The sequence below is a fragment of the Cataglyphis hispanica genome, chromosome 5 (genome assembly GCF_021464435.1).
Source record: "Cataglyphis hispanica isolate Lineage 1 chromosome 5, ULB_Chis1_1.0, whole genome shotgun sequence".
Taxonomy (NCBI): Eukaryota; Metazoa; Arthropoda; class Insecta; order Hymenoptera; family Formicidae; genus Cataglyphis; species Cataglyphis hispanica.
The window spans coordinates 5,715,419-5,741,245 of NC_065958.1; the positions used below are offsets into that span (position 1 = coordinate 5,715,419).

The 25,827-nt window shown below is 31.2% G+C and overlaps 3 protein-coding genes across 10 annotated transcripts in view; 2 read left to right on the top strand and 1 right to left on the bottom strand.

The window, feature by feature from the left end:
* LOC126849481 (protein C10) overlaps positions 1 to 3,889 on the bottom strand; it is a 32,904-nt gene extending 29,015 nt beyond the window's left edge. For both annotated transcript variants that reach the window (XM_050591356.1, XM_050591355.1), the window contains exon 1: positions 3,739 to 3,889. In XM_050591356.1, coding sequence (XP_050447313.1) covers position 3,739 — 1 coding nt within the window. In that variant the 5' untranslated portion in view covers positions 3,740 to 3,889. The remainder of the gene's footprint in view (positions 1 to 3,738) is intronic.
* Positions 447 to 2,851, top strand: LOC126849470 (glutaminyl-peptide cyclotransferase-like). The gene is made up of 6 exons (XM_050591328.1): positions 447 to 678; positions 854 to 997; positions 1,339 to 1,602; positions 1,685 to 1,846; positions 1,941 to 2,166; positions 2,269 to 2,851. Exons 1-6 carry the CDS (start codon positions 580 to 582, stop codon positions 2,421 to 2,423), a joined length of 1,050 nt encoding a protein of 349 aa, XP_050447285.1. The 5' UTR covers positions 447 to 579; the 3' UTR covers positions 2,424 to 2,851.
* A 145-nt stretch (positions 3,890 to 4,034) lies between the features above and the next one.
* Positions 4,035 to 25,561, top strand: LOC126849458 (lethal(2) giant larvae protein homolog 1). 7 transcript variants are annotated; one of them, XM_050591288.1, is made up of 16 exons: positions 4,036 to 4,773; positions 12,998 to 13,095; positions 15,690 to 15,780; positions 17,273 to 17,514; positions 18,040 to 18,178; positions 18,822 to 19,036; positions 19,116 to 19,407; positions 19,506 to 20,259; positions 20,367 to 20,523; positions 20,585 to 20,733; positions 20,808 to 21,324; positions 21,396 to 21,685; positions 22,013 to 22,148; positions 22,396 to 22,595; positions 22,953 to 23,035; positions 23,405 to 25,561. In XM_050591288.1, exons 1-16 carry the CDS (start codon positions 4,690 to 4,692, stop codon positions 23,510 to 23,512), a joined length of 3,555 nt encoding a protein of 1,184 aa, XP_050447245.1. In that variant the 5' UTR covers positions 4,036 to 4,689; the 3' UTR covers positions 23,513 to 25,561. The 7 variants fall into 7 exon arrangements, with proteins under 7 accessions (XP_050447248.1, XP_050447245.1, XP_050447247.1 ...); XM_050591287.1 differs by having other exon boundaries at positions 4,037 to 4,773; positions 22,378 to 22,595; XM_050591294.1 differs by having other exon boundaries at positions 4,037 to 4,773; positions 18,849 to 19,036.
* The last annotated feature ends 266 nt before the right edge of the window (positions 25,562 to 25,827 follow it).

Consider the following 25,827-nt stretch of genomic DNA (forward strand, 5'->3'; position numbering starts at 1 on the left):
TAACAATCTAATTAAAAATTGATCTCAAATGCTGGTATAAAATAAAAATAAAATTAAGCGTATACATGATATAAATGTAATTAAAAACTAAATATAAAGAAAAATATGAAAATAAAAATCAATTTTGCAAATTTCAGCATTTAGCATTTTACTACATTTTTCTATTGCATTCATTATTCATGAGATTATCATTATATTTTGATAGAATGTATGAGTGGATACTTCTTTATATTTGTTTCAATATTAAAAAAGATCAGCAAAATTTTTATATAAAACTAATCATACTTCGAACGCAATGTTAGCAACCATGCTTCTCAACATCTGAGACCAATCCCTGATAGATCATCCACTGCGCATTCGCGAAGACACACACACATATTAGGTTTATTCTTCATAGCTGCACTTTCTGCACTCAGAAATGAGATAGATACATAATAAAGCTTCGGAGACAAAGAAAAGAAGGATGAAAAATACAAAAAGTTCAACTACGAAGAACAGATCTCTTGTTACATCATCTGATACGGCGGCTGTGCTCACAACTCACAATCAGTCGACGCGTGACTATCACAGAGTGAGGATATGTTCGAGATCGCGTTATATCTTTTGCTAACTGTCACCGCGTCATTATGCGCGGCCGAGCAGAGTAGTCGGAAGGAGATACCTTTCACGAAAGAGAAAGTATGTAACGCATATATATGTATATATAAATGCCCCTCGTTGCACACATCTGTTTCGCAGAAAGCTTCCTCATTATTTTTACCGCTCCTTTTCTTATTTTCTCTAGCCATTATCATGCTTTATTGTCAGTCTTATGTCACTCTTGACGAGTATCATTATTGTAAATGATTTTCAGTATTATCATACGCCCAACCGGTTGACAAACAAACAAGTTGCCACGTTGTCTGATCTTAGCAATGTTACTCATATGAACGAGATCTTGGACAATATATGTATAGTAAGAATTGTGGGGACTCCCGAGCACAAGAATGTGCGACAGGTAAGGAAAAAGCAAGAAATTTCCAAATTTTAAACTCTATTAATCTCCTTTCAAGAATTTAATAGAATAATAAAATTTCAAATTGTAAATATATGAAAATTTATATATAAAAATTTCAAATTGTAAATATATGAAAAATAAATAAATTGAAAATAAACTGAAAAGATTAATGTTGATATTATTATATTAATAATTTATCTGTACAATTTTCTAAATTAATATTTATAAAAATCACACACTAAAAAAGTTGCTAAATATTTTCTTATTGTAATATTGAAAAATCAAACTTTGACGTATATGCAAATGTAATGTTCTGATGTCACAGCATTTTTTTTTTTCAGTATATCAAGCGGTCGATGAGAGATTTAGGTTGGACAGTAGAAACAGATTTATTTGAAGCCAATACACCAATATTTGGCAAATTAGAGTTTGAAAACATAATAGCGAAATTAAATCCTAACGCAAAAAGATATCTAGTACTAGCTTGTCATTTTGATTCAAAGTATACAAGAGAGAGAGATTTTGTTGGAGCCACAGACAGTGCTGTACCATGTGCTCAAATGATTAATTTAGCCACTGTTATGACCAAATATTTAACTAAACAGGTAAATGATAAGAAAATGATAAGATAGAGATGGAAAATCTTTAAGGGAAAAGCCATATTTATATCATGTTTATATTTTTCAGGACGATATCAGTTTGATGTTCATTTTCTTTGATGGGGAAGAAGCATTCAAGGAATGGGGTCCAAATGATTCTATTTATGGTTCCAAACATTTAGCTGAGAAATGGCATAATAACAAGACTGCTTATGACAAAGAAAACTATATCTCTGAATTGGATAAGATAGTATATACCTTAATTTATATGATACTGATGTTATTAAAAATGTTGTATATAATATTACTATACAGTTATTAATTATATGACATTTTTGTTTCAGGATATATTAGTTCTCCTTGATTTATTGGGTGCACCAGATCCAAATTTTTACAATTACTTTGAAAATACTGAAAAATGGTATTCTTTTTTAGTCAATACTGAAAAGAAATTAGCTGAAATGAGAAAATTGGAATCTTATACGTATGGCCAACCGAAACAGAGTTATTTTCAACCATATTCTTTTCAAGCAAATATCGAAGACGATCATATCCCTTTTCTAAAAAGAAGTGAGTATTTAAAAGTTAATTATTTCTTACGTATGATCTCTTGTATAAAAATCATTTTATATGCATTCTACCTAAACTGTTTTTTTGTTTTTTTTTCTCTAGATGTGCCCATTCTGCATATAATACCGATTCCGTTTCCATCTTTTTGGCACAAACCGAATGATAATCGACACAATATCGATATGAAAACTACTGAAAATATTAATAAGATACTGAGATTATTTGTGGCTTCTTACTTACATTTGTCGATTTCCTAACGGAGTTAAAAAATATATTTCTTGGAGAAACAATTTGGAGGAAAATTTAACACTGTGTATTTTAGATATTTTTCTATTGTTGGTACAACAATTTATATTGTTATACCAACAATATTAAAAGAAATACATAGTGTTAAGTTTACAAAACATGACATCTACCAAAAAAGGAAATAATTTTCATTCCAGATAATGTAAATATATTTAAAAAATTAATGTTTTTATAGTTATCTATGTTTTCTATGAATGTTTATTGTTTGGAATCTCTGTTTTGCTATGCATTTTTTTTTTTTTATATAAAATTTGTCATTTTCTGATTATATACTTGTATAATTGTATCATACGTAATATATTGTACATAAACATTAATTTATTATGTGAATGCGATTGTACAGTATTATTATAAATAAGAAATTTTAAAATTGTGTAAATAATTAACAGATCTGAAATTCTATGTAATTTTGTATGTAAACAGTTTCAAAAATATACTTCAAAATATATATTTTGTATTTTCAAATTATTTAAATTGCTCACAATTTGTAAAGAATTTATTTCATTCATGTCTCTCTATGTATAATATTTGATGCATAAATATAATAAAATTTATAATTGCATGCAATTCTTTAAAAAGAAAATATTACAAGATAGTTTCATAAATAAGTCATAAATGTGTCGTATAGGAAATTAAGGAAATATCGACTATGTGACATCCTATTATGTATGCGCTTGAAATGAATATAACATGCTCATACATCCACATCGTATACATACATGATACACATATAGATAGTTGAAACTAATTGGTACTTCAATTAATTTGGCACAAGTTACATATTTGCCTGATCAAAATTTAAAATAGATTTCATATTTCGACCTTAAATGCTGTGCGTGATTCGTGTGATTTGTTTTAATGCAATAAATTATATAGTTAATGATACTAATCTTTATTTCTCATATTATTTAAACAGATATGTCATATTAATGTGATAAAAATTATTTCGAGAACTTTTTATGTCGCTGTTACTACCGAAGAATAGAATTCTGGCGGGAAAGTTGGTAACAGGTCGTTGATATTTGAAAGTTCCAATAAGGCGCGTAGTACGAATTCATATCAAACAAAAATGTATAATCGCACAATTGTAACGAAAATATTCAATAAATCACAAAAGTACATATCATAACCGTAAATATGATAATAACGCACAATTTATCGCATATATATGAATAATTATTGACGCACTCTAACAACAATGCAAATACTCGCATGATTGATATGTACGAATATTTGCATTGTATTTTTGATCGTGAAAAAACCTACTTGAATGCCATTTGTTGCTTGTACCTCGTCACTCGAACGTGAGATTAATCGTTGTATCAAAACTTCTGGAATGCGTAAGCGTAGATAGGTGAATGTGTCACACAAAATACAGACGAGACGAGAGGAATCGGAATTCGCGTTCGATCACGCTGGTAATATGGCGGCTAGAGGTCATCGTTCGTTCGGGCGGATCCGGCGAATGCCGCCGAGCGCGACCGAACGTTGCCGAGCAACGCCGAGCGCGACCGAACGAGCACGGAGTAACTATTAGGGAAGAGCCAACAGCCGACGCGACACGATGACGAGAGACGCGTTATAGCCAGCGACGTGGAGTGATCGCGCTTCTCTGACCGTGTTTCGATGCTTTTACGTTCCGTTACGGCATCCCACGTCTCGCCCGTCGCGCCACCATCATATATTCCGGATATTGTTACTCGACCAACGTGGTGTATTCCGGCAGAAGCGTCTTTCGCGAGTGTGCGGTGACACATCGCGTTCTCTCGAGCGCGTCAAGTCCTCGCCGTGTCGTAAGTGAGTGAAGGAGAAAGGAAGAGCGCGAGACGCCGAAAGAGATAGATAGAGAGAGAGAGAGAGAGAGAGCAGAAACGCGGCGAAACGGGAGGATAACGAAAGAGATAGGGCCACTGACGTGTGCGGGCGTGTATCGGAGTGTGCGCGCGCCCGCGCGTCATCGGCGAGTACAGACGCACACACGCAGCATCACCGTCTATCGGATAAATAACGCGGCAGCGTAACCGGGCGCGCGCCACCGGCATCCACATAGCGACGTTCATTCAAGAATGCATTAATTACGCGCGCTCGACAGTTGAAACGTGCGTGTCGCTTCGATTTTTATACGTGTGACGTGCGACGAACGATATATTCCCATTCGTTTACGGAGAAAGTGGAAACACACAACGCGCCGAGTCGGAGGTTAACGGCGAGTCCAAGATGCTCAAGTTCATCAGGGGGAAGGGCCAGCAGCCCACGGCCGAGCGGCAGAAGCTACAGAAGGATCTCTTCGCTTTCAGAAAGGTAAGAAAGAGAGAGAGAGAGAGAGAGACATTCGCACTCGTGAAAAGATTTTCGCCCACACCCGATGCGAAAATGGGCGCGGGACGAATACCGATGGCGATGTTGCCAGGTCACACGCACACTTTGATCAAAATGATTCGGGTTTATCATTCAAGACAGATTTTGAATGAATCATTCTTAAGATCGCCTATAAGATTTTCAATTTTTATAATAAGGACGTTATTCTGTGCCGGCAACTCAAAAAGGATACGATGAAAACATGTATTTAAAATACTATCGTATAATTTATAATATATATATATATATAAATATACATATTATATAAAATGTAAATCAATTTTCTCGATTTATTTCTTAAATTCTTTTACTCGTTGAAATAAAGTATTAAAATCTTTCTTGCTCTCTCATATTTTTAATAATAATGAATTTAAAATTGCAAAATTTTATAGGTTATATTACACACACACACACACACACACACATATATATATATATATATATGCATATGTATATGATATTTATACTTTTTTATAACTTAAAGTATATTTTTTATCACATTGTGAAGATTTTGTTTCTTCATTAATAAAAAAATTAAAATTTATTAATAAAAAATAAATGATTTTTAAGAGATTTTTTAAATGAAAATATTTTCTTTTTAAAATGGCACACAGTTCATATGATTCCTAAATTATAACTAATTTATCCAATTTTGATTTTCAATCTAGACATATAATTTCATTGGAATATTATTAAATTTTACAATATTTGATGCAAACAAGAATTAAATAAAAGTTATAAAAAAAGATAGTAAGTATTAAAACATAGGCATTTGTTTCGGTTTTTTCTCAATGCGCAAAAATATAAAAATTTACAAAAAAGAATAGGATTACTTTTTTTTTTATTTCAACAATTATTAATTATAAAGTCCATGAGGCGCGAAAAATTTCGTATTTCCGGCAACGAGTAGCTGGCAGCGATGAGAGTCCTCGCGCAGATAGGGTTGACAGCGATTCGTTTCGCCCGGAATATCGGGTTACCATCTATATCAATGATATCTTTTTAGTGTTTGCTTGTATTCTCTCTCTCTCTCTCTCTCTCTCTCTCTTTTTCTCTACACGTTATTCGTTTTATATACGATATGCGTTACCGCGAAATTTTATTTGTTCATACACAACAATTTTGACAGCATGCTAACTCGCGGGAAAGGTGCACTCGTACACTCATATTTATCATTTCTGTGATTGATTTATAACTCTCTAATAAGATTTTATTTTTTATTGGAATATTCTTGTGAATTTCTTCTAACAGCAAAATTTATGAATCCGTTATTATAACAGGGTATCATAACGATTCGTCATTGATGATTACAAGTTTATTATAACTGATCCGAGAATCATATATATATATATATATATATATATATATATATATATATATATATATATATATTACATATGAAATGCGTTACATATACAGAATGTGCCAGAAAAAAAGCAATCATAGTCTTAAGAAATTTAAAGTTTTTTTTTAATAAGAATATAGAAGATCAATTTGATCAATCATGATTTATCAAAATCTATATTTGTTATAATTTATCGCAACATATTCGCGCGGTATTCTAATAATAATATTATTAATAAATTTTTTTTGGAAATAATATACTTCAACTACTAAAGAATGAGAAATAAATAATATATTATTTGTTTGTGTCTTTTATTTGTGAAAAATTGTATTTTTAATTTTTATTAACAAAAATTGATTTTAGAATCGAGCAACGCTATATACATATAAGTTGATTCTCTGCCAATTCTGAAATATTCTACATTATTATACCGTATAATGGATTTATTTCGTGTTATTATCGCTTAACAAGAATCGTTGTCGTAGCAACAGATTGCGGATCTAATTGAAATCTGGTATTAATCAAATGCTACACTTATTTTTACCGCATAATATAAGACATATAATATTTTAATTTATTTTGTCGAGTAAGATATATTTCTGTACATAAAATATCTCTTGTCTCGCGTAGCAAAATATTTATCTAATAAATAATTAATGTGCTACATTATATATTTGTGCGCGCGTGTATCTATAGAGAAAAATTCTACTTTGCAATGCATAATAAATTTATTATACATATCTCGTTTCATATTTTATACATATTTTAATACATATGCATCCCGTTACCTGTGCGGACTTGTCGAAAGTCGAAAGTAGAGAAAAACTGAAAATATAGCTTGTGTCATTTTTTTATGCCGTTGATTATCTCGTCGAGATAAACGAACGTTTGAACGATGAGCGAATTTTTGCGAAACGTCGATCGGCAAAAATATTATATGTAATATGTATACATTTGCTGAAACGTTACTCGATAAACGGCCAATCACGTGTAAAAGTATTTGCGCTTAACAGACGTTGCACCAGTTCGTTAATTCGCATTATTTATTCGCGAACTCGATTCTGTTCGATATACCGTAGATATTTGTGCATCGATCGTAAATGTTCTGTAATTAAGTTTAAGAACTCACGATATTATCTGATATATCAGAATGTATTTACTTACGTCATGAATTTCATATGGCGAGAAAAGAATGTGATTTGAAAAGCATATCGAAGAAAACTATCAAAATTATTGAAAATTAATTGAAAATATTTCGACAAATTAACTTAATAATTTCGTCATAAACTTTTTTCTGGGTTTAAAAATTAAAAAAGTTAAGAAAACTACAAAAAAATAAAGAAAGTAATAGACACGATTTATATAGTTGTATGCATAAAAAGTTTCAATTGTAGAAACGAAGCATATTCAAAATTTGATTAGTTTTGTAGTGAACTTTTATAATAAGTATTACTTTAGTACTGTATATTTTTATGTATATTGAGGTGAATGTTTTGCATCCTCTCACTTTTTTCTTTATAATTAGAATTCTATTAAATTAAGAGATGTGATCGCGTCTTGAGTCATTAAATTTCCACTGACAAGGTCGTCTTCATATTAGAAATTGTTAAAAGATCTTTCTTTGTTAGCAAAATAATGTAAGACAGTTAGAATTACGCTTACACATTATATAATATTAATTAAAAGCATATTTTATTTCTAAAAATAAAATTTGACACAATTACATAACTTTATCATAGAAACAATTCCAAGAATCTGTTAAATGTAAATTTTTTTTTTTTTTTTTTAATTAGGAATAATTTCTGAATACTTTTTGGAATACGAGAATTTTATTAAAAATAGGCTGAAATTTTAAATCAAATATCTTAAAAATAATAATTGTCTTATATTGCACAAATCTTTAAATTGAAATCTATTTCCGAGAAATTGTTAACATTAAATTATTAAAATTATTTTAATGAAAAATAAAATTTCAACAATACGATTAATAAAATTCGACTCGGCTCGGAAGGATTTAGTTTTCATTTAGTTAGTTTCAATTTTTCTTTGTATTCTATGTATGCGGATAAGATATTTAGAAACGACAAAGGAATGGCCATTAGTCGACGTTAAGTGACGATGGAAAAGATACTATTAAAAGATAGCATTTGGCTGATAAATACATAACGGTTCATGTATTGTGTAATTGTTGGTCTCTGTCTAACCTGGCATATTTTTGCTATACTCTATAGACACACGATCGAATACTTGATGAACGTCATTTTATTAGACGCATTTTATTAGGTACGAAAAAATCCGTGATAGATAAATTTCTGTTGATGTGCCTGTGCAATCTGCAGGAAACGTCGAATCCTCTTATCAGTCGTACAAGCGACTGAGAATGGCTTTTCGAGCGAATTACACGAAATCAACAAGTCAATATTGCACCTCCAACGGAAAGAGAAAAATGCGTCAAAACTATAAAACTATCATTAGAGTTAGAAGTATTAATCATTTAATATAATCATATAATATATAAATTTATTATATAAATTAATGCATATATAAATTTAAAAGTTGATTAATGTACAAAATAGTATTAACATTTTTAACAGTACTATAAATACGTTAGATGGTTATATTATTTATTGATCATAAAAACTAAAAATAATATAATTATTTTTCAATTTCTTGTTTACATATATATAATTGGTTGATACTGATAAGAGATAAATTAACTAAAATTTTTTTTTTGTAATGAGAATGTAATAAAAAATAAAATTATTTATATAATAAATAAATTTTTTTGAAAATAAAATTGTTTTATTTCAAAATTAAATTAAATTATCGATGCTATTTATAAAGTACATATAATATACTTTTAATATATTGTGAAATAAGTGGAAAAAGAATGTATCGATATCTTTTATAGTATTCTCAAAGTATATATTACTTCAATGCGCCTCTGCTTGACGTGGTGCTGCAGTATTATCATGAAACCCTATAGCGATTTAATTCCCCGTGCTGTGGATTCTCGAAGAACTTCCACGAAGTACGTGAAGAGAAAATGTAGTGAAAATTCAGGTTGCAGTGATGACGATAAACATAACACAGCTTGGCATTCGCCATTATTATTTTTAGTTTTTTTGCTCCATTAGCGTGAAAAATATGAATATTGTGCGTCATGAGAAAATATTACTTTTTTGAAAATTGTATCTATTCATTTTCTTATTTTTTATTCATTGCATCTTTAAATTTTAATGCAACAATTTTGATACGTTTGTAATATCGATTACAATTTTATTTGTTTTTTTTTTTTTTTTTTTATAAATATTAACTAAGATAATCAGATATTTTAGACAACATTTTTTATTTCTATCAATAAAAAAAAAAAAAAACATTTTTTATTTTCTCAGTTTCAGTAATTATTTATCTTTAAATTATAATTGTAACATTGTGCATTGTTGTTTAATTTTATCACTGCAATAACAAAAAGGAAACAGTTCAAAGTATTATTATTATCAGTCATATATCAATCAGTCATGTTAAAACAAGTTAGTGACTCAATTCTTGGAGTGTTCAATATACCTTACGTTGAATTTCCCGATAACTCGATGCCGAACAAGAATCTTCAATATATCGCACAGAAAGCAGATAAGCGAGGATTATATCGGCGCATTTACGTGCAAACAAAATATGATAAGACCCTTGGGACCTTCCTTTTTTTGTGTTTACTCGGGTGCGCATTTATAACTCTATCGCGATGAATCGATAGTTTATTTGTCATATAAGTTTGCTGAAGTGTAAAAATATTTTATTCATCTGTTCTAAAATAAAATGTATTTTTTAAATATAACTCGCTTTTTTCTCTATTTAGCACGAAATATATAAGGGCGAGAATTAGGATATTTTTTATCGATTGTTGAAGTTTGACATAAGCATTCTTGTACCGTTCCAATGATGGGAATTTGACGGTTCAGTCGTTCCCCAAAACAAATACAGTTCAATCACCTTGATATTTGTTCGAACGATTTGTTCTTGGTATGCAGATGACTCGAATAGCTCGGAAATTGCGATGCAAATAGTGTCCATTCATTGGTTTACGCTCATGCTATTTGAGGAGAGAAAAAGAAAAGAGAAACTGGCATAGAAGTGCAGGTAAAAAGAGAAGAGATCTTCTATCTCGAGGACGAGAAGCCAATAGTATTTGCGTGTTGCGAACGTAGTGATCGAGAATCGTATTCTCATTCTACACACTGAAATTCGTAAACAACTTGTCAATATCTCGCGACCGGTGCAAAGTCGTTCCCGCATCTCCTCTTTGAAATACGAGAGAGATTTTTTAACTCTTATTTTAAAGAATGCTGAAGAAATACTTAAAAATACATTACAAATTTACAGTTACAAAAATTTGAGTTGACTTTCAGCACTTCTTAAAAAAGAATAGTTATAAAATGTTGCAATTCTTCAATTATATACAATTCTTTAAATATTACTCTCAAATATAATACGAGAAATAAATTATATAGTTTAATATATATATATATATATATATATATATACTTCTTAAAATGTGAAAAGTTTTTTAATATATTTTTTTTTATTTAGGAATTTTATTGTGAATTTAGCTTGAAAGAGACAGGAAAAAACACGTGCCTCTTTGTTGTACAGACGACTAACTAGCAGTAGTCTCGCCTTAACTCTCGTTAAGACGTATCTCTCGTAAGAATCGTGTCTATAGAACAACTTGCAGGTAGTGACACCTATTCTCATGGAAATGATTCTTGAGTCAAGGTCTCTGAAACCACCGGTTTTCCCAAATCGCAACGTAGTGAAGGTTTTAGATCGATATAAGTACTGAAAACAGAATCTTCAACGAAATTGTCTTTGAAAACTGAATGTTTGCCAAGGATCTGTCTTGAGTCAGACAGAAAATTTATCGTTTATATGTGCATTTTTCATATATTTACGGAGCAGATTATAATATAAGATTGTGACGTCGTTTATTGAATAAATTTTTGCTGATAACGGTGATGGTTTTTTTTTACAGCTGATTTCACCTGAATAAAATCCTGTTATATCAAAAATTTGAATAATTTCTCTCATTCTTTTTTCTTGGACAATTTGTACATTTTAATAAATTTGCATTACACTTTATTTGCAAGACTGTTTTTCTCTGATTTTGAACATTTGCAAAGAATTAAAATTATATGTTAAAAATTTCGATAGAGAGAAAATAGAGATTGCAAATATCAATCAAAATTTACTCTTCTTAATTTTAATATACAATAATTTTATATTTATAAATAAATTTCTTTTTTGTATATTTTTTAAAGTGCAATAGATTTCTCTCGTCAATGGAGTATATTTATTTCTATATATCGATATTAATTAATTTCTTCTAAATAAAATAATTGCGTTTCAAGTTTTTAAGAATTTAAAAGAAAAAAAAAAAGTTTCACAAAATATTGCCCAAGAAGAATGTTAGACTATTAAGTTTTAAAATAGCGAGACCTTTTGATATACTTTGTATATCTCTATAGATTTAGGCTTCGGCGAAAAAGTATTAAGAATTTACGGTTTCAAAACGTTTATACATATACCTATACAAGAATCGGGCATATACATAATTGGCCGTGGGAAGGGACGGAAATAAGTAAAGCCATGTGAATTTATCGGCATCGCGTAACAACAATAATTCGCCGGCACCGTTTGAGAAGAGCTTTATTAACTGCTGGCTTCTTTTTGAAGGCACGTTTACCACATTATATGCTGACGTACGCACACGGTAAGCCACACTCGATTAACGGGCACTGTCAAAATCTGACTCATCGTCAGAGAGTCGTGCTAACTAATTCCGCCATGAACTTTCGCTCAAATCAATTCTAGTACCGTTACACTAATCGTTTCATAATCCTTAATGCCGTTTGTAATTACATTCTGACGACATAAAAAAATAGGTAGAGGTACTTTAACATATTATTCATGTACGTGGAATTTTGAAAGAAATCGAGAATTCTAAAGAACAAGCGATAATATGATAATGAACATTCATTGGAAAACTAAACCAAATATCATAAAATTTTAATCAAGATTTACGCGGCTAAAGCGGCTATTTATTTCTTAAAGAATGCAGCCTAATTGCTATTGGCAATGTTTCCTAATTTTTCTACAGGCGATTTCTTAATTAATTTTGTGATAAAACCAAGGATAATTGCGAAGTATATTACGTAGATAAAGTTTTAAAGTGTAGCCTTTTACCGTTCCAAAAACAATAGACTCCATAGATTTCAAGTCATATAGTCACAAGCACGATTTCGTCCTTCCCATTGAGATCTTGTGTGATATAATGCTTGATATCAACAATCATCAGAATGAAAATTTCTATAAATTACGTTTAATTTTTTATTTTTTATGTTGTGTCATCTGTCAGACTTGGAATTTTTAGAATACATTTTCTTTGGAATGGCCACGCACTTTGATAAAGTATTTTATATATATTGTTTTTTTCCTTTTTTTTATATAAAATATAAAAAAAATAAATATAATTGTGTCACGTTTAAACATCGCAATTGATACATATTTTCCAATGTTTTCACAATATTTATTGAAAGTGATTTATGATTTAAGTTATGATTTTAATTAAGTTTTTTTAGTTGAGTCTAAATATATATAAAAATGAAAGTATCACGTTAAAAATTGTCGAATGGCCAAATTCTGATTTTAATTGGTGTGGAAAATATAATAATCATCAACGCAAACAAATTAAAACAAATCAGAATTTCACGATGTTAAGAAATTGATCGAAATCGACTATCGTTGGTATGCTTTTGTTTGTTGCAGACGGTACAGCATGGCTTCCCGAACAAGCCAACCGCTCTCGCCTGGGATCCGAGTCTGCGGGTGATGATCATCGGCACGGCATCCGGCGCCATCAAAGTGTATCCTTTTGCTTTTCTTGCTCCTCGCCTTCGTGTCTACCCTCACTTTTTTTTCGTTTCATATTTATAATCTGGTCTGGAGGGAGGGGGGCAACCATGCTAAAACTCGAATGATGTCTGTATTAAGATCTATTAATTCTTTATTTCTTAAAAAGAAGAAATACGAGAAGTTTCAGTTATTAAATAATATGTGCATATATCGTATAGATATAAAAAATTATTGTGATGTTATAAAAATCAGCTTTTGATATTTTTTTATGACATTTTTATTGCCGGAGTAGGAAAATTCGTTTCGTAATGCCGAGAGCGATTGCTTAACAAACACTCTATAAATCAGTTGTGATTTATTTTACAAACTCGCACTTCGGTTAGAACATGGCATTATTTGAAATGTAATTGTTCTTAATTAAAGAATTCGATGTCAATCTTTCTAACTTAATTTTTTTACAAGATTTTTTTACAAGAAAAGATTAATCTAAATATACATTTCTGAATTTTAATTTTGTCAAATTCTTTCAAAATAATGAATTAAATTAATGTCGCGTTGAACTATTTAATTAAGAATGAACTATATTTGCATAATGCAGGATTCATCAGATCAGTCGAAATATCGATTATTTGCGAAAATATATACGTAGTGCAACATTTGATTGAAATGTTGGGCTGCAAAACACTGCTGACACTCTGACCAGTTTTATTACATGTTTATTTTAGGCTATTTCGTAATTGTTTTAAATTAAAAAGGTCAGCAATTGTGCAATTGTTGAAAGATCGAAGCTTCGATCGTTGACAAAATTAAGAAAAAGGTCAGCGCGAATTCTGTTTTGTAATACTTCGGTGCTCTCGTTTCCCGACCTTGTATTGTCGCCGTTTACCTAATCCATACACGTGCACACACACATGTAGGAATTATCGATCCAACAAAAAGTCCATTTACAATATTAGCCGGAAATTGTATCAAGCCTCATCGTATTTCAAATTTATCGCCGATGCAAAAATTTACATCTTTTCAACTTTTAGAAAAGTAATTTGAAGATTTATATACATATTGATGTAGCATTATCAAAAGAATAAAATGTAATTTAGTAAAAGGTATACAACTATTTGAGGAATATGCGGTTTAAAAATTATTTTATCGATTCACTCAGAGAGAGAGTTGAAAAGTTTGCGCACTTTTTCCTGCATTTGTGGATGCTATTAAACGGAATGTTAGATGTGTCGAAATGTAATCAACACGTCAGCGAGTCTCGACAATTTAATGTCTGTTTAATATTGTGCACGCAGAGTCGACAGATGCTTCCAAGGATTACGTAATCGCCAGATAATCATTATTATTTCGCAATATATATATATATATATATATATATATATATATATATATATGTATGTATGTATGTATGTATGTATGTATGTATGTATGTATGTATGTATGTATGTATGTATACACAATTATCTCTCTGTACGGCACACCTCGCGTCGAGAAAACTTTCGAGTACACATAACTGCGATACGCGATATCATGTTTTAATCCGACATACAAACGTACGTATTACATTTGAACCTAATCGCCTCTTAAACTTTTTTTCCGTAGCTTGAAGCAACTTAAACGATATTACTTTATCTATTTTCTGTTTTTAAAAACGACAACCTTCTATTGGATCTCAGCAGATCTATAAATATATCGTTATATATGGACTAAAATGTAGTCAAAAAGGAACTGGCATAAAATTCTTTTAATTCGAATAAAGCGCTTTGGTTAGAATAAATGCGGGCAAATCTTGATTATAAGTTATACCATCGCGACCGCAGAAAATATTGATCAAAAGCAAAAAGTAGGTGATGGCTTGATGCTAGATAAAATATTGCGCAATGTTAGAATAATAAATTCAACAATTGAAATTTAAAAAAAAAAAAAATAATTTGATGTTAAAATTTTATTGAATTGTTTAAATTGTATAATTCTGTTGATTTAAATTGTATAATTCTTAATTTGAATATAAATGTGTGAAAAAATTATACAAAAATATAAATTGTGCAAAAAAATAGTAATTCTAATGAAGACATACTTATATATTGAAGAATTTGATATAAAAAAATAGTCTAATCATTTTTCTTGTTTAAAAACTATAGACAAAATTGATTTTTTCTTAACTTTTTTTTTTTAACGAATACACAATTGTTGAATGAAACTCTTCAAGAAAATTATAATTTTAAAAATAGAGAATTAAAATTCAAGTAAATTTTCTTTCAGAGTCATTCAAAATATATTGTTTGCAATTACGCAAATATGCATTATCATTATCAGCCCGATAACATCATAATTTTGTCTCATTCATCGCGAAATACTCTGCAAAATTCGCAAAGTATGCAGTTGCATATATTCAGCAGCTACATATACATTTCTTCGAATATAATCTTTACTTACTGTGTCAGCACATTAAATTGATCATTCCTAAATTCGGAATCCGCAAGTTTCATCTCATACGTGTGTCGCTTCACTGCGTCAGCGTTTTACATGTTTATACTATATTATACTATATTATGTTTATACTATATTATATAATCTTTTTTAAATTCCTTCACTCGACCATTAGTTTTGGAAGACCAGGCGTAGAATTTTATGGACAACATTCCGTTGAAAGCGGTGAGAATGCCGTCACGAAGATTATCCCACTGCCGAAAGAGGTAAGCTAATTGATATATTTATTATACATATATGATTGCATTTTATTCTAAATTCTTTTTAAAAAGTTGGTTATCTCAAAATGTGGAACAAACTACAATCATTTTATCTGAAGGATAATTTAATTCTCTACAACTTTTGTTTCAATACTTGTTATAAAACGCATACTTTCTCTGATATTTGTAAAAATGTATAAGATAATCATAATTTCAGGGGAAACTTAAAAAAGATTTTAAGTTAACTAATTTTTGAAATTTTTATATTGCAATAAATATTCTTTCATTTATCTAGAAGAATAAACAATTTTAATGATTTGATCCAAAATTTTCGATGAATTTTGTAAAATTACATTAACAGTATAATGCGACACCGTGTTTCGCTTGTATAGTAATCGTGGTTGATTGCATAATCCGGACATCGTACAATGTGCTTGGGCACGCATGTACGGATAAGAAATACACGGGTGCAACGACATCGACGATGCATCGCAATTAATGCTATGGCGTAAAATATGTAGGGTCACATATAAAAGAAAATTTATTTATACATATATACACATCTCTGAATATTCAATTATTCTTTTATCAATATACAAATGTTTACCTGTGTAAACTTTTAAATGAAGCAGATATCACAAATAGTGGATAGATTGTTACTAAACATCTGAAGTTGATTTATGTAGTTAAATGTAATTCTTTTTATGTGACATATCGATAACAATCTTAAATGATTTAATATTTATAGCAAGATAGATTTAGAGAGAACTTATAAAATTAATTGTATTGAATTGTAATTTATAAGTGTTGTTACGTAAATATATGTTTATATATCTTTTTATAGACTATATATTACTAATTATAATCAGTAATAAAATTATTTTAATATATTTTTTTAATAAAAAATATATGTTTTATAAAATCTGTTATAAAAATTGATTATACTACCATAAATATTGAAAACCGTTATTAGAAAATTCTTGGCTTTACAAGTTCTTAAAATTTGTCTAAAATTGATTTTTTCATTGGAAACGTATGTATATATATATATATATATATATATATATATATATATATATGTATCATTTTTTTATATTATATATTTAAACCAAGTATGGCTTGTTAATAGAATTGCGTCTATATGATTGCACAAGCAACATCGTCCGTTATCACGATAAGCAGTTTCAAGCAAATCTTGAAAACGATAAGATAAGAGTCTGCCCTATGATAAAGATGTACCATTAGCTTGCATTACATTTTATACTTATTATCCTAATTGCAGATTTCTTAAATTATACTTTTACATGTGTAATTATCTTCATATGTAGAGTAATAATAATCTTAATCTTGATGCATGTACATAGAAGTGAAAATACTGGATTGATCTTGATATTGCTTCAATTGATGCTCGCGTGCATCACAATAATATTAAAAAAAAAATAAAAGCTTTTTTTTAATATTATTTTTTGATCGATTTGTGGTATACCATATATTGCAGGGTCGCCTCGTGTCCTTGTGCGATGACAATTCGCTACATTTATGGGAAATCAATGAATGTTCTATAGTGGAAACGAAGTCATTGTCATTGGAGGGTAAATTGAAGAAGATCTCCGCGATATGCCTCGAATCTAACGGGAAGCATCTTTTGTTGGGAACAGAGGGGGGCAACATCTATTTGCTAAACTTTGAGACTTTTGTCATGCCGGATAATATTATCTATCAAGATGTCGTGATGCAAAAGTAAGTTATTAAATTAAAAGTTTTGCATTTATCATTTTCACATTTGATCTGAATTTTTATTATTTTTTTTTATTTTGGGTTAAACATGCCAACAAGATCGTGCAGAAAACTTTGTAATCGTAAAAAATTTCATTGTCACAATTCTATTTAATAAAATAAAGATGATCAAAGTGAATCACAATTGCTTCACTTTGATAATCTTCATTAAAAATGACCTCAAAACTTTGAAAGAAACTAAAAAAATATTAAAAAGAGAAAAAATATATTAACATTATTTTATATATAATAAATTACTTTAATGTGTATAACTAAAGTAAATTATTATAAAATAATTTTGATATATTTTTTTTATTTATTTATATATTTTTTAGTTTCTTTCAGAGTTTGGAATTTTTAGTAATACTTTTAATAATACTAATATTTTTTATTAGTAAAATTCAGTATATATTCTTTGAATTATAAATTATCTAAAATAAAAAAATAGTTGCTCTTTATAAAAATTATTAAGCTATCTTTATCGCCTAGCGTCCCGGAAGACTACAAGAAAAATCCAGGAGCAGTTGAAGCTATTGCCGAGCAACCAGGACATCCAGACAATATCCTAATCGGTTACAATCGAGGTTTGATGGTGCTATGGAACAAAGCCACTCCAGGAGCACAACAGGTAGGCGTTATATGTCTTTAAATATACACGATTACACTTTGGCGAATGCAACATTCACACGCTTACACGCTTTCCCCAAATAAACACATTGTAGGTCAATGTTTAATCCTGCTAGCCCGTTCGTTTCCGATGACACTTGATCTTTATTAATATAATTATTTCTGTTTTAATGTGATATTACTTGGATATAAAAATTTATCTTTATTTTAATATTTTATAAACACATATCCAAAAAAGTGACAAATTAACGAATTCATAAAATTTTAAAGATTGATAAGAAAAATGTAAAGATTGTTAAAATACAATTAAATCTTATGCGTTTTTTTTTTAATTTTATATTTTTAACGTACACTTTTTTCTTGTATATGTTTTATACAAGATAGATTTTAGAGTCGCACGTGGCTTTTATTCTTCTAATTAGAAAAGTGAAAAGTAAGAATATTAAGTTTTAATCTAATAATTCTTTCATCTAAAACTTTCACTAAACAGAAAAAGTTTTTTTATTGTATTTTAAAAAACGAAAATTAATTAATTTGGAATCGAATGGGGAACAGCAGAGTTAAGAACGGATTGTGATATAGTATCGCTCGTTCTGATTATCGTTTGTGTCTTTGGTGGTCTTTGGTGGAACGTGTACGCGCAGCTGATGGGTTTGTTTTCGCGTGCGCAGACATTCGTCTCCACGCAACAGCTGGAATCGGTTCACTGGATCTCCGAGAATCGCTTTGTCTCGTCACACAATGACGGTTCGTACGCGTTTTGGAGTCCGGGTAGCGACGCCGTTCCGGAGCTCACGTCATTTTACGGCCCGTTCCCGTGCAAGGCCGTCACTAAGATCCTCGTATATCCAACCGCTGAGTAAGTCATTTAGCGATTAAATAATACATCTCTTTTATCTCTTCACATGAACTCAATTGATTTTTGCATTTTTTCATAGACACGGCGACCTCTTCCTATTCTCCGGTGGTATGCAACGTGCCAGTTACGGAGACCGACACACGATCACTGTCATGACCAAGGATAAACATTTAATTTTTGACTTCACGTCTAAAATCATAGACTTTTTCACCGTTTTCCCCGAAGAAGAAGAAGGAGGAATTAATGAAAGCCCTGTTAGTCCGGAAGTGCTAATAGTGTTAGCCGAAGAAGAAGTGGTAGCTATCGATTTGACCAATCCCGAATGGAAAATGATGCCTCTGCCTTATTTAGTATCTCTTCATGCGAGTGCGGTGAGTACCCTTTATAAAAAAAAAAAGAAACTAAGAGAAAAGAAAAAAAAATACGTTATAATAAATATGAAGGTGCAAACAACTCTTGTATATCATAGGTCACTTGTTCTCAACACGTGCCCAATGTACCCGAGGAACTTTGGGATGCAATCGTAGCTGCAGGTAGAGCACAAACGGAGCATCTTTATTCGGATAAGGAATGGCCTATTAATGGCGGAAATTTCCTCTGTCCGATAAATGTTAATAAGCCTAAGAACAGAGAACTATTGCTTACTGGGCACGAGGACGGTACTGTGAGATTTTGGAATGCGTCCGACGTTTGTCTGACTCCACTGTACAAATACAACTCGTCGATTTTGTTCACCGGCGAGCATTTGGACGTTCTCGAGCAGCCGCCAGAGGATGACGAAGGCGAGTGGCCGCCGTTCAAGAAAGTGGGAATCTTCGATCCATATTCTGACGATCCACGACTCGCCGTGAAGAAAGTTCTTCTTTGTCCTTTATCCTCGACATTAGTGGTTGCCGGTACGGCCGGCCACGTTATCGCCGCCACCATCTCCTCGAAACCAGTTAACAAGGAGATAAAAGCCGTTACAATGAACATCGTCAACGATCGTGACGGATTCGTGTGGAAAGGTCATGATCATTTGCCGCCGAGAACAACGAGTATATCGTTCGCGATCGGATTTCAACCACAGAGTCTGCTTCAGTTGTATCCACCAGCCGCCATTACGGCATTGGCATTGCACAGCGAATGGGGTCTGCTCGCCACCGGTACAGCGCATGGACTCGCGGTCTTTGATTATACTAGATCAAAGGCCGTTAGTGTTAAATGCACGCTTAATCCAAATGGTACGTAAAATATTAAGATAATATGACGTTGTACTTTTGCCTTTTCTTGTTCTTTTTTTTGGTATATCAATACTGCGGATTATATTGCTATTCTAATATTTTTACAGATCTCTCTGGTGCAGGTGACACTCCTATTTCTCGACGAAAGTCATTTAAAAAATCTCTTAGAGAATCTTTCAGAAGATTGAGAAAAGGACGTTCACAACGCAGAGCGAACGCTAATAGTCCCACAGGAAATACTATACCAGAAAAGAAGAAAGAAAGGTAAGATTAATTATTAATTCAGAATGCACAAAGAAAACAATATGTAATTATTAAAATTTAGTATCAGTGTTGCTTCCTCACCGAGCGGAGATTTATCACCGGCGGTGGAATTAAAACCAATAGAGAGACAAGTGGAAGCGAGACCTGTTGACGACGCTCTAGGCTCTATGGTTCGATGTCTGTACTTTGCCAGAAGTTATATCATTAGCTGTTAGTATCTTTTTTTTTAAATATAAAGTCAACAACAATAATACAAAATTAACTCAGTACATTTGTTCGCACAGTACAAAATACAACACCTACTCTTTGGGCGGGCACCAATAACGGCACAGTTTACGTCTTTACGTTGGCTATACCAGCTGGTGCGAGAAGAACGGAAGAGGACGTCAACTGTACACTCGGTAAAGAGATACAATTGAAGCATCGTGCACCAGTAATCGCGATCACGATCCTTGATGGATCCAGCGTGCCGTTACCGGAATCCTTCGAGGCCGAGAAGAACATAGTGCCTGCGCCCGATATGACTTCCCCACACAGAGTTGTAATCGCTAGCGAGGAACAGTTCAAGATCTTCAATCTTCCGTCCCTGAAGCCGTATTGCAAATACAAGTTAACCGCTCACGAAGGATCTAGAGTGCGAAAGACAGGTTTTGCCAAATTCTCGTGTTCTGTTGAGCCAGAGGGAATTCATGAAGAAACTTGCTTGCTCTGTTTGACGAATCTTGGCGATTGTCTGGTGCTGAGTATACCGGAATTGAAGAGACAATTAAACGCCGCTGCGATTAAGAGGGAGGACATCAAGTGAGTGATTTATATTTAATATGTTTTAATTGACAAATATGATTTGCAAATAACATGTTTTTATCTTTTAGCGGTATTTCTTCTTTAATATTTACGAAAGCTGGAGAAGCGTTCTATCTTCATTCGAGTTCGGAGCTCCAACGAATTTCTCTGTCAGCCGGGAAAGTAACGAAAGCGCAATGTGTGCTCAATTTACCACCGCGCGCTAGGTCGTCAACAGAAAGAACGGAAAACATTAACGAAGTCGCACAGGAACAAGGTATCGTTGAAGGAGTGCCTGAAACCGAAGGAGAGACGCAGGAGAGTCAACCACCGACAATAGCGAATCGAGTTATTACGGAAAATGGCATAGTAGGTGCTAGTGAGTATACTGAATCTATATGATGAATCTACCCTATATATCCTTTATAAATAGTCAAAAGAAACAAATGTACAATATTTTTTATACACACCGTAATAGAATACATCTCACCGGCTTTTGTGTAAACGCGATTGCTAAGATGTGTAACCCTGCTTGGCACACTTTGTATAACCAGCCGCATATATTTGTGCATTTGTCCATGTTTGAAACCTAATCATAATTGAATCATTGATTGAATTTGTTATTTGTGTTAATTAACAAGATATTAGGGAATGTTGTCATTTGTAATAGTGCCATTTAGTGTCGATGTGAACGCATGTCTTTTAGCTGGGGAAGAAGAATCTCCGAAGGAATCATCGCTGCGACCGGCTATAAGTAGTATAGACGTAAATGGGGAAGACGATCGTCAGGATTTAAGTTCTATCGGAGACATTACAATCGACAGTGTTAAAGATCATTTACTGTAAGTTCAGTTGATATTTTCCGACAGTTTATTTATAATTTGCTTATATGTGCAATAAAACATTTTCTTTTTAATTTTGAGTTTAATGAACTGCAATTTTAGTTATATTATTTTATACGTACAATATACACATATTAATTTGCACATGTAAACATATTGCATGGCTCGATAGTTTTTTTCATCGCTGTATTAATTAATGCGTATTCGACGTTCTTGCCACTTTTGGCAGTAACAGTTCACTTTTCAGAAACGCAACGTCTTCCGAAGAGCTCCACAATCGTTTGGCAGGGCTTAAGATGGAGGTCACTTCACGAACTTCCGAGGTATCTACGCAGAATCAATCATTAGTGGTGAAAACTACCACTGTGGTTACTCAAACTACAAATAGCACGACTGCGAATGGCGAAGTCGAAACGAGTCAAGCCAATGAAACACAGCACATAAACAGTAAGTGTAAGCGCAGTCGATATAGACATGATATCTTAATCATGTAATTATTAGATTATATTGATAAGCCATAAAAAAAGATTTTTAGTACATTTGTGTAATAGCTTGTTAGGAGTATTTTGCACGATTAATTGAATATTTTCTAAATCATCACACAAATTTTATTGATTTTCCAGATTCACTAATTCGATGACGAAAATTCACATATTACATTGTATAATTAATATAATTAATCGTATTGTCTTCGTCTTCCAATGCTTTCATAATTTTTGTTTCGTTCTTTTCACTTTTACATTATTACGTTATATTAATTATTTTTATAATTGTTTTGTTTGTGGCATTTGTTTTATTGCGCAGGCACTACGGTAGAACGAGAGATATGCAGCGGTATCGAGACAACAACAACACACGCTACCATCACTCTACCTCCGAACGTCGAGGTCAGCAAACGGCACTAAATATTACAATTAATTGGTGTCGGTCGTTGCCTCGATATTAATCTCTTGTTGATGCTTTAGCACCTAGTGTTTTGTGCCATTAACAATTTGATCTCCCGCTACTAAGTGCACCAGCTTTCAATTTGTTTAATTTTGTTCATTCATTCCCCGCTGCTCTCTCTCTCTCTCTCTCTCTCTCTCTGCGCTCCTCATACAATATTTATTAATAATTGACTAACAACTAACACTAAAGTAAATGTAAAGTTCATAATTACTCTATTAATTCTTTTTTTTCTTTTTTATTATACAAAATATATATCTTTCTTTCTTTTTTTATAAAAAGACAAATAAATATTTAAATATATATTACAGATTAGTGCTGCGGATCTGGCCAATTTGGAAGTCACTACGACTACAGTGACCACTACTACAGAAAGGTCCAAGGCACCGTTAGCTAGGCCAGAAGAAGTTGGTTCGTAGGCCTGTTCCATATCCATTTCTCTACACTGACCATGCATCGATTTCGCGCTCCTTTTACAGAGCCATTAGTAATTGATTATTCTTATCTAACCAATGTATACAGCGGCGATATAAATAGGATTAATGTATCGTAGATTTTTTAAAAGTCTAGATTTCTACGAAGCATTTTTAACGTTTAATCACGCACGTTGCGCGAGCGATTGGTTAAGTTTTAATGTAAACTTTATGCATTTCTCATTGACATCTATCATTGCATTCTACTTGAAAGTATTCTAAATGAGTAACTTTTGGAATTGGCGAAGAATCAATGATTTTTAACGAAAATAGGCCTAGAAATTTTTTATTTATCTCATGAGATAACTAATTCTTGCTATGTTTTCCTTTAGATAAGAAATTTTAAGATTTTAATTATTAATCGAAAACTCGAAAGTTTTTTTGGTTAAAGGTACCATATATATCAAAATATCAAATTTTACAATAAACTTAGAAGACTTTTATCATAAGAATTATTCTATGGTTTTATACGGCGATTTTAATGTTTATTAATTTAATAATAAATTGATGCATGTGTGACCTACAATCATACCGATACGATCAGTATGATCATAGATTTTTGGAAAAAAAGATTATAATTTATCGAGAGATAGGAAGGACAACATCACAAATCGTGAATTATTATGGCAGCCTTAAATTTATTCTTTATATGTTATTTTATATATTTTTAATTATTATATAAAATCACACGACTTAAGCTATTCACAGTATTTGAAATGTTTTGGGTGTCTTGTAAATTTTTCACAAGCAGAAGTATGTAACTTGTGGTGCGATATAAAAAGATGCTTCAAACAAGGAAAAAATATAGCTATTTAAGTAGACTTATATATATGACGAACAATTAAGGAGATTAAGCACGAATTGTAAGGAGGAATGTCTGTCGATGAGAACGCGTTAAAAATATATTTTTTATCGATGTTGCTTAATCGTTAAGTTTCCTCTCTCTTATATCGAAGAGTATGCAATCGAAGTTTCGAGGAGATTGTCGAATACTCGGGTACGCTTAACATACATATTATGATACCGATATAGTTACTTCATTGTTGCATTTATTCACAGCCTTTTCTTTCTAGACAGAATAATCGCATGGATTAGTCTTTAGCGATGGATAATTGCTACAAAATGCGTTTCTGCCTTGTGTTACTTCATGAATTCTTATAAAGACTATACATATCGTGTTTTTACATCGATATATTTATAGCTTGCCTTTGCAATGTAGGAAAGCACCGATTATATTGAATATCTTATAATTTTGATCTCAATAGAATTGTCATGGAAATAGTATAGTTCACATTATATCTGGAAATTGTTTTTAACCATATGTCGATAATTTTACAAAATTGTATAAAAAACGAATACTAGCGAATTCGAAGTGCAACAGACTGATGGAGGTACATCATGACCTTCCTTATCAATCGCATATTTGCATAACTTAGTTCTTGTTTTAAAACAACCAATTAAAATTTTAACCGATAAAAATTTCAATTTTAAACATGTATTGACGCTAATACTGATTATTACTCAATGCGATAAAGATAAGTTTTAATTTTTGTATAGGTTTTCTCTCTCCTTTTTAATTTCATAATTATTCTTATTCATGATTGTTCATTGATTTTATTTTATTTTATACTCTAAAGCGTGCATAATGTATTGTCATATCTTGCACATCTATGCTTCAAAAGGAACAAAAAAAGAAAAATATATTGAAGTGGATTTCAATCAATTATAACTTAGAAGCATAACTAATAATGATTCTTCATTTTATTGAATCAACGCCGAGTTTGCTGATATGTACACTTATAATATTGTAAATTGTTTTTTACTTTGATAAAGTAATGTATAGTGTACACAAAATATGAAATTGATAAAACACTGCCCCCCTGAAACTTTTTCCTATCCAGTACTGTTAAATACTGATTGTAACATGTCTTATATATTGAATGCCTATTACAAGAAAAATATATAAATGATTATTGCTGTATTTTCTATTTCAAATTGTGTTATATTGTTTATTCTCCTAGATTGCCTTTTGTCTTGATACACATCTTCGTACTTTTACAATTTATGATTTGCAACAGAACTTATCGTTATAAGGAGAATATTAGTATTAATTTTAAGATAGATGATGTTATACAATATATATATATATATATATAGAAGTAATCATAATCATGTGTATATATATGTAAAACTTAATATTTTTGAAAAAACGCTGAACTCTAATTTTTATATAGATATCTTCTTTCTATAAGTAAATTTTT

Bases quoted from the DNA above. Each gene is read 5' to 3' on its own strand.
- LOC126849458 (XM_050591287.1), top strand. From the start codon at position 4,690: ATGCTCAAGTTCATCAGGGGGAAGGGCCAGCAGCCCACGGCCGAGCGG. The intron at 21,325-21,395 runs GTGAGTGATTTA...TTTATCTTTTAG, and splicing joins ATTAAGAGGGAGGACATCAA to CGGTATTTCTTCTTTAATAT. The intron at 22,596-22,952 runs GTAAGTGTAAGC...TTTATTGCGCAG, and splicing joins TGAAACACAGCACATAAACA to GCACTACGGTAGAACGAGAG.
- LOC126849470 (XM_050591328.1), top strand. From the start codon at position 580: ATGTTCGAGATCGCGTTATATCTTTTGCTAACTGTCACCGCGTCATTA. The intron at 1,603-1,684 runs GTAAATGATAAG...TATATTTTTCAG, and splicing joins CCAAATATTTAACTAAACAG to GACGATATCAGTTTGATGTT. The intron at 1,847-1,940 runs GTATATACCTTA...TTTTTGTTTCAG, and splicing joins TCTCTGAATTGGATAAGATA to GATATATTAGTTCTCCTTGA.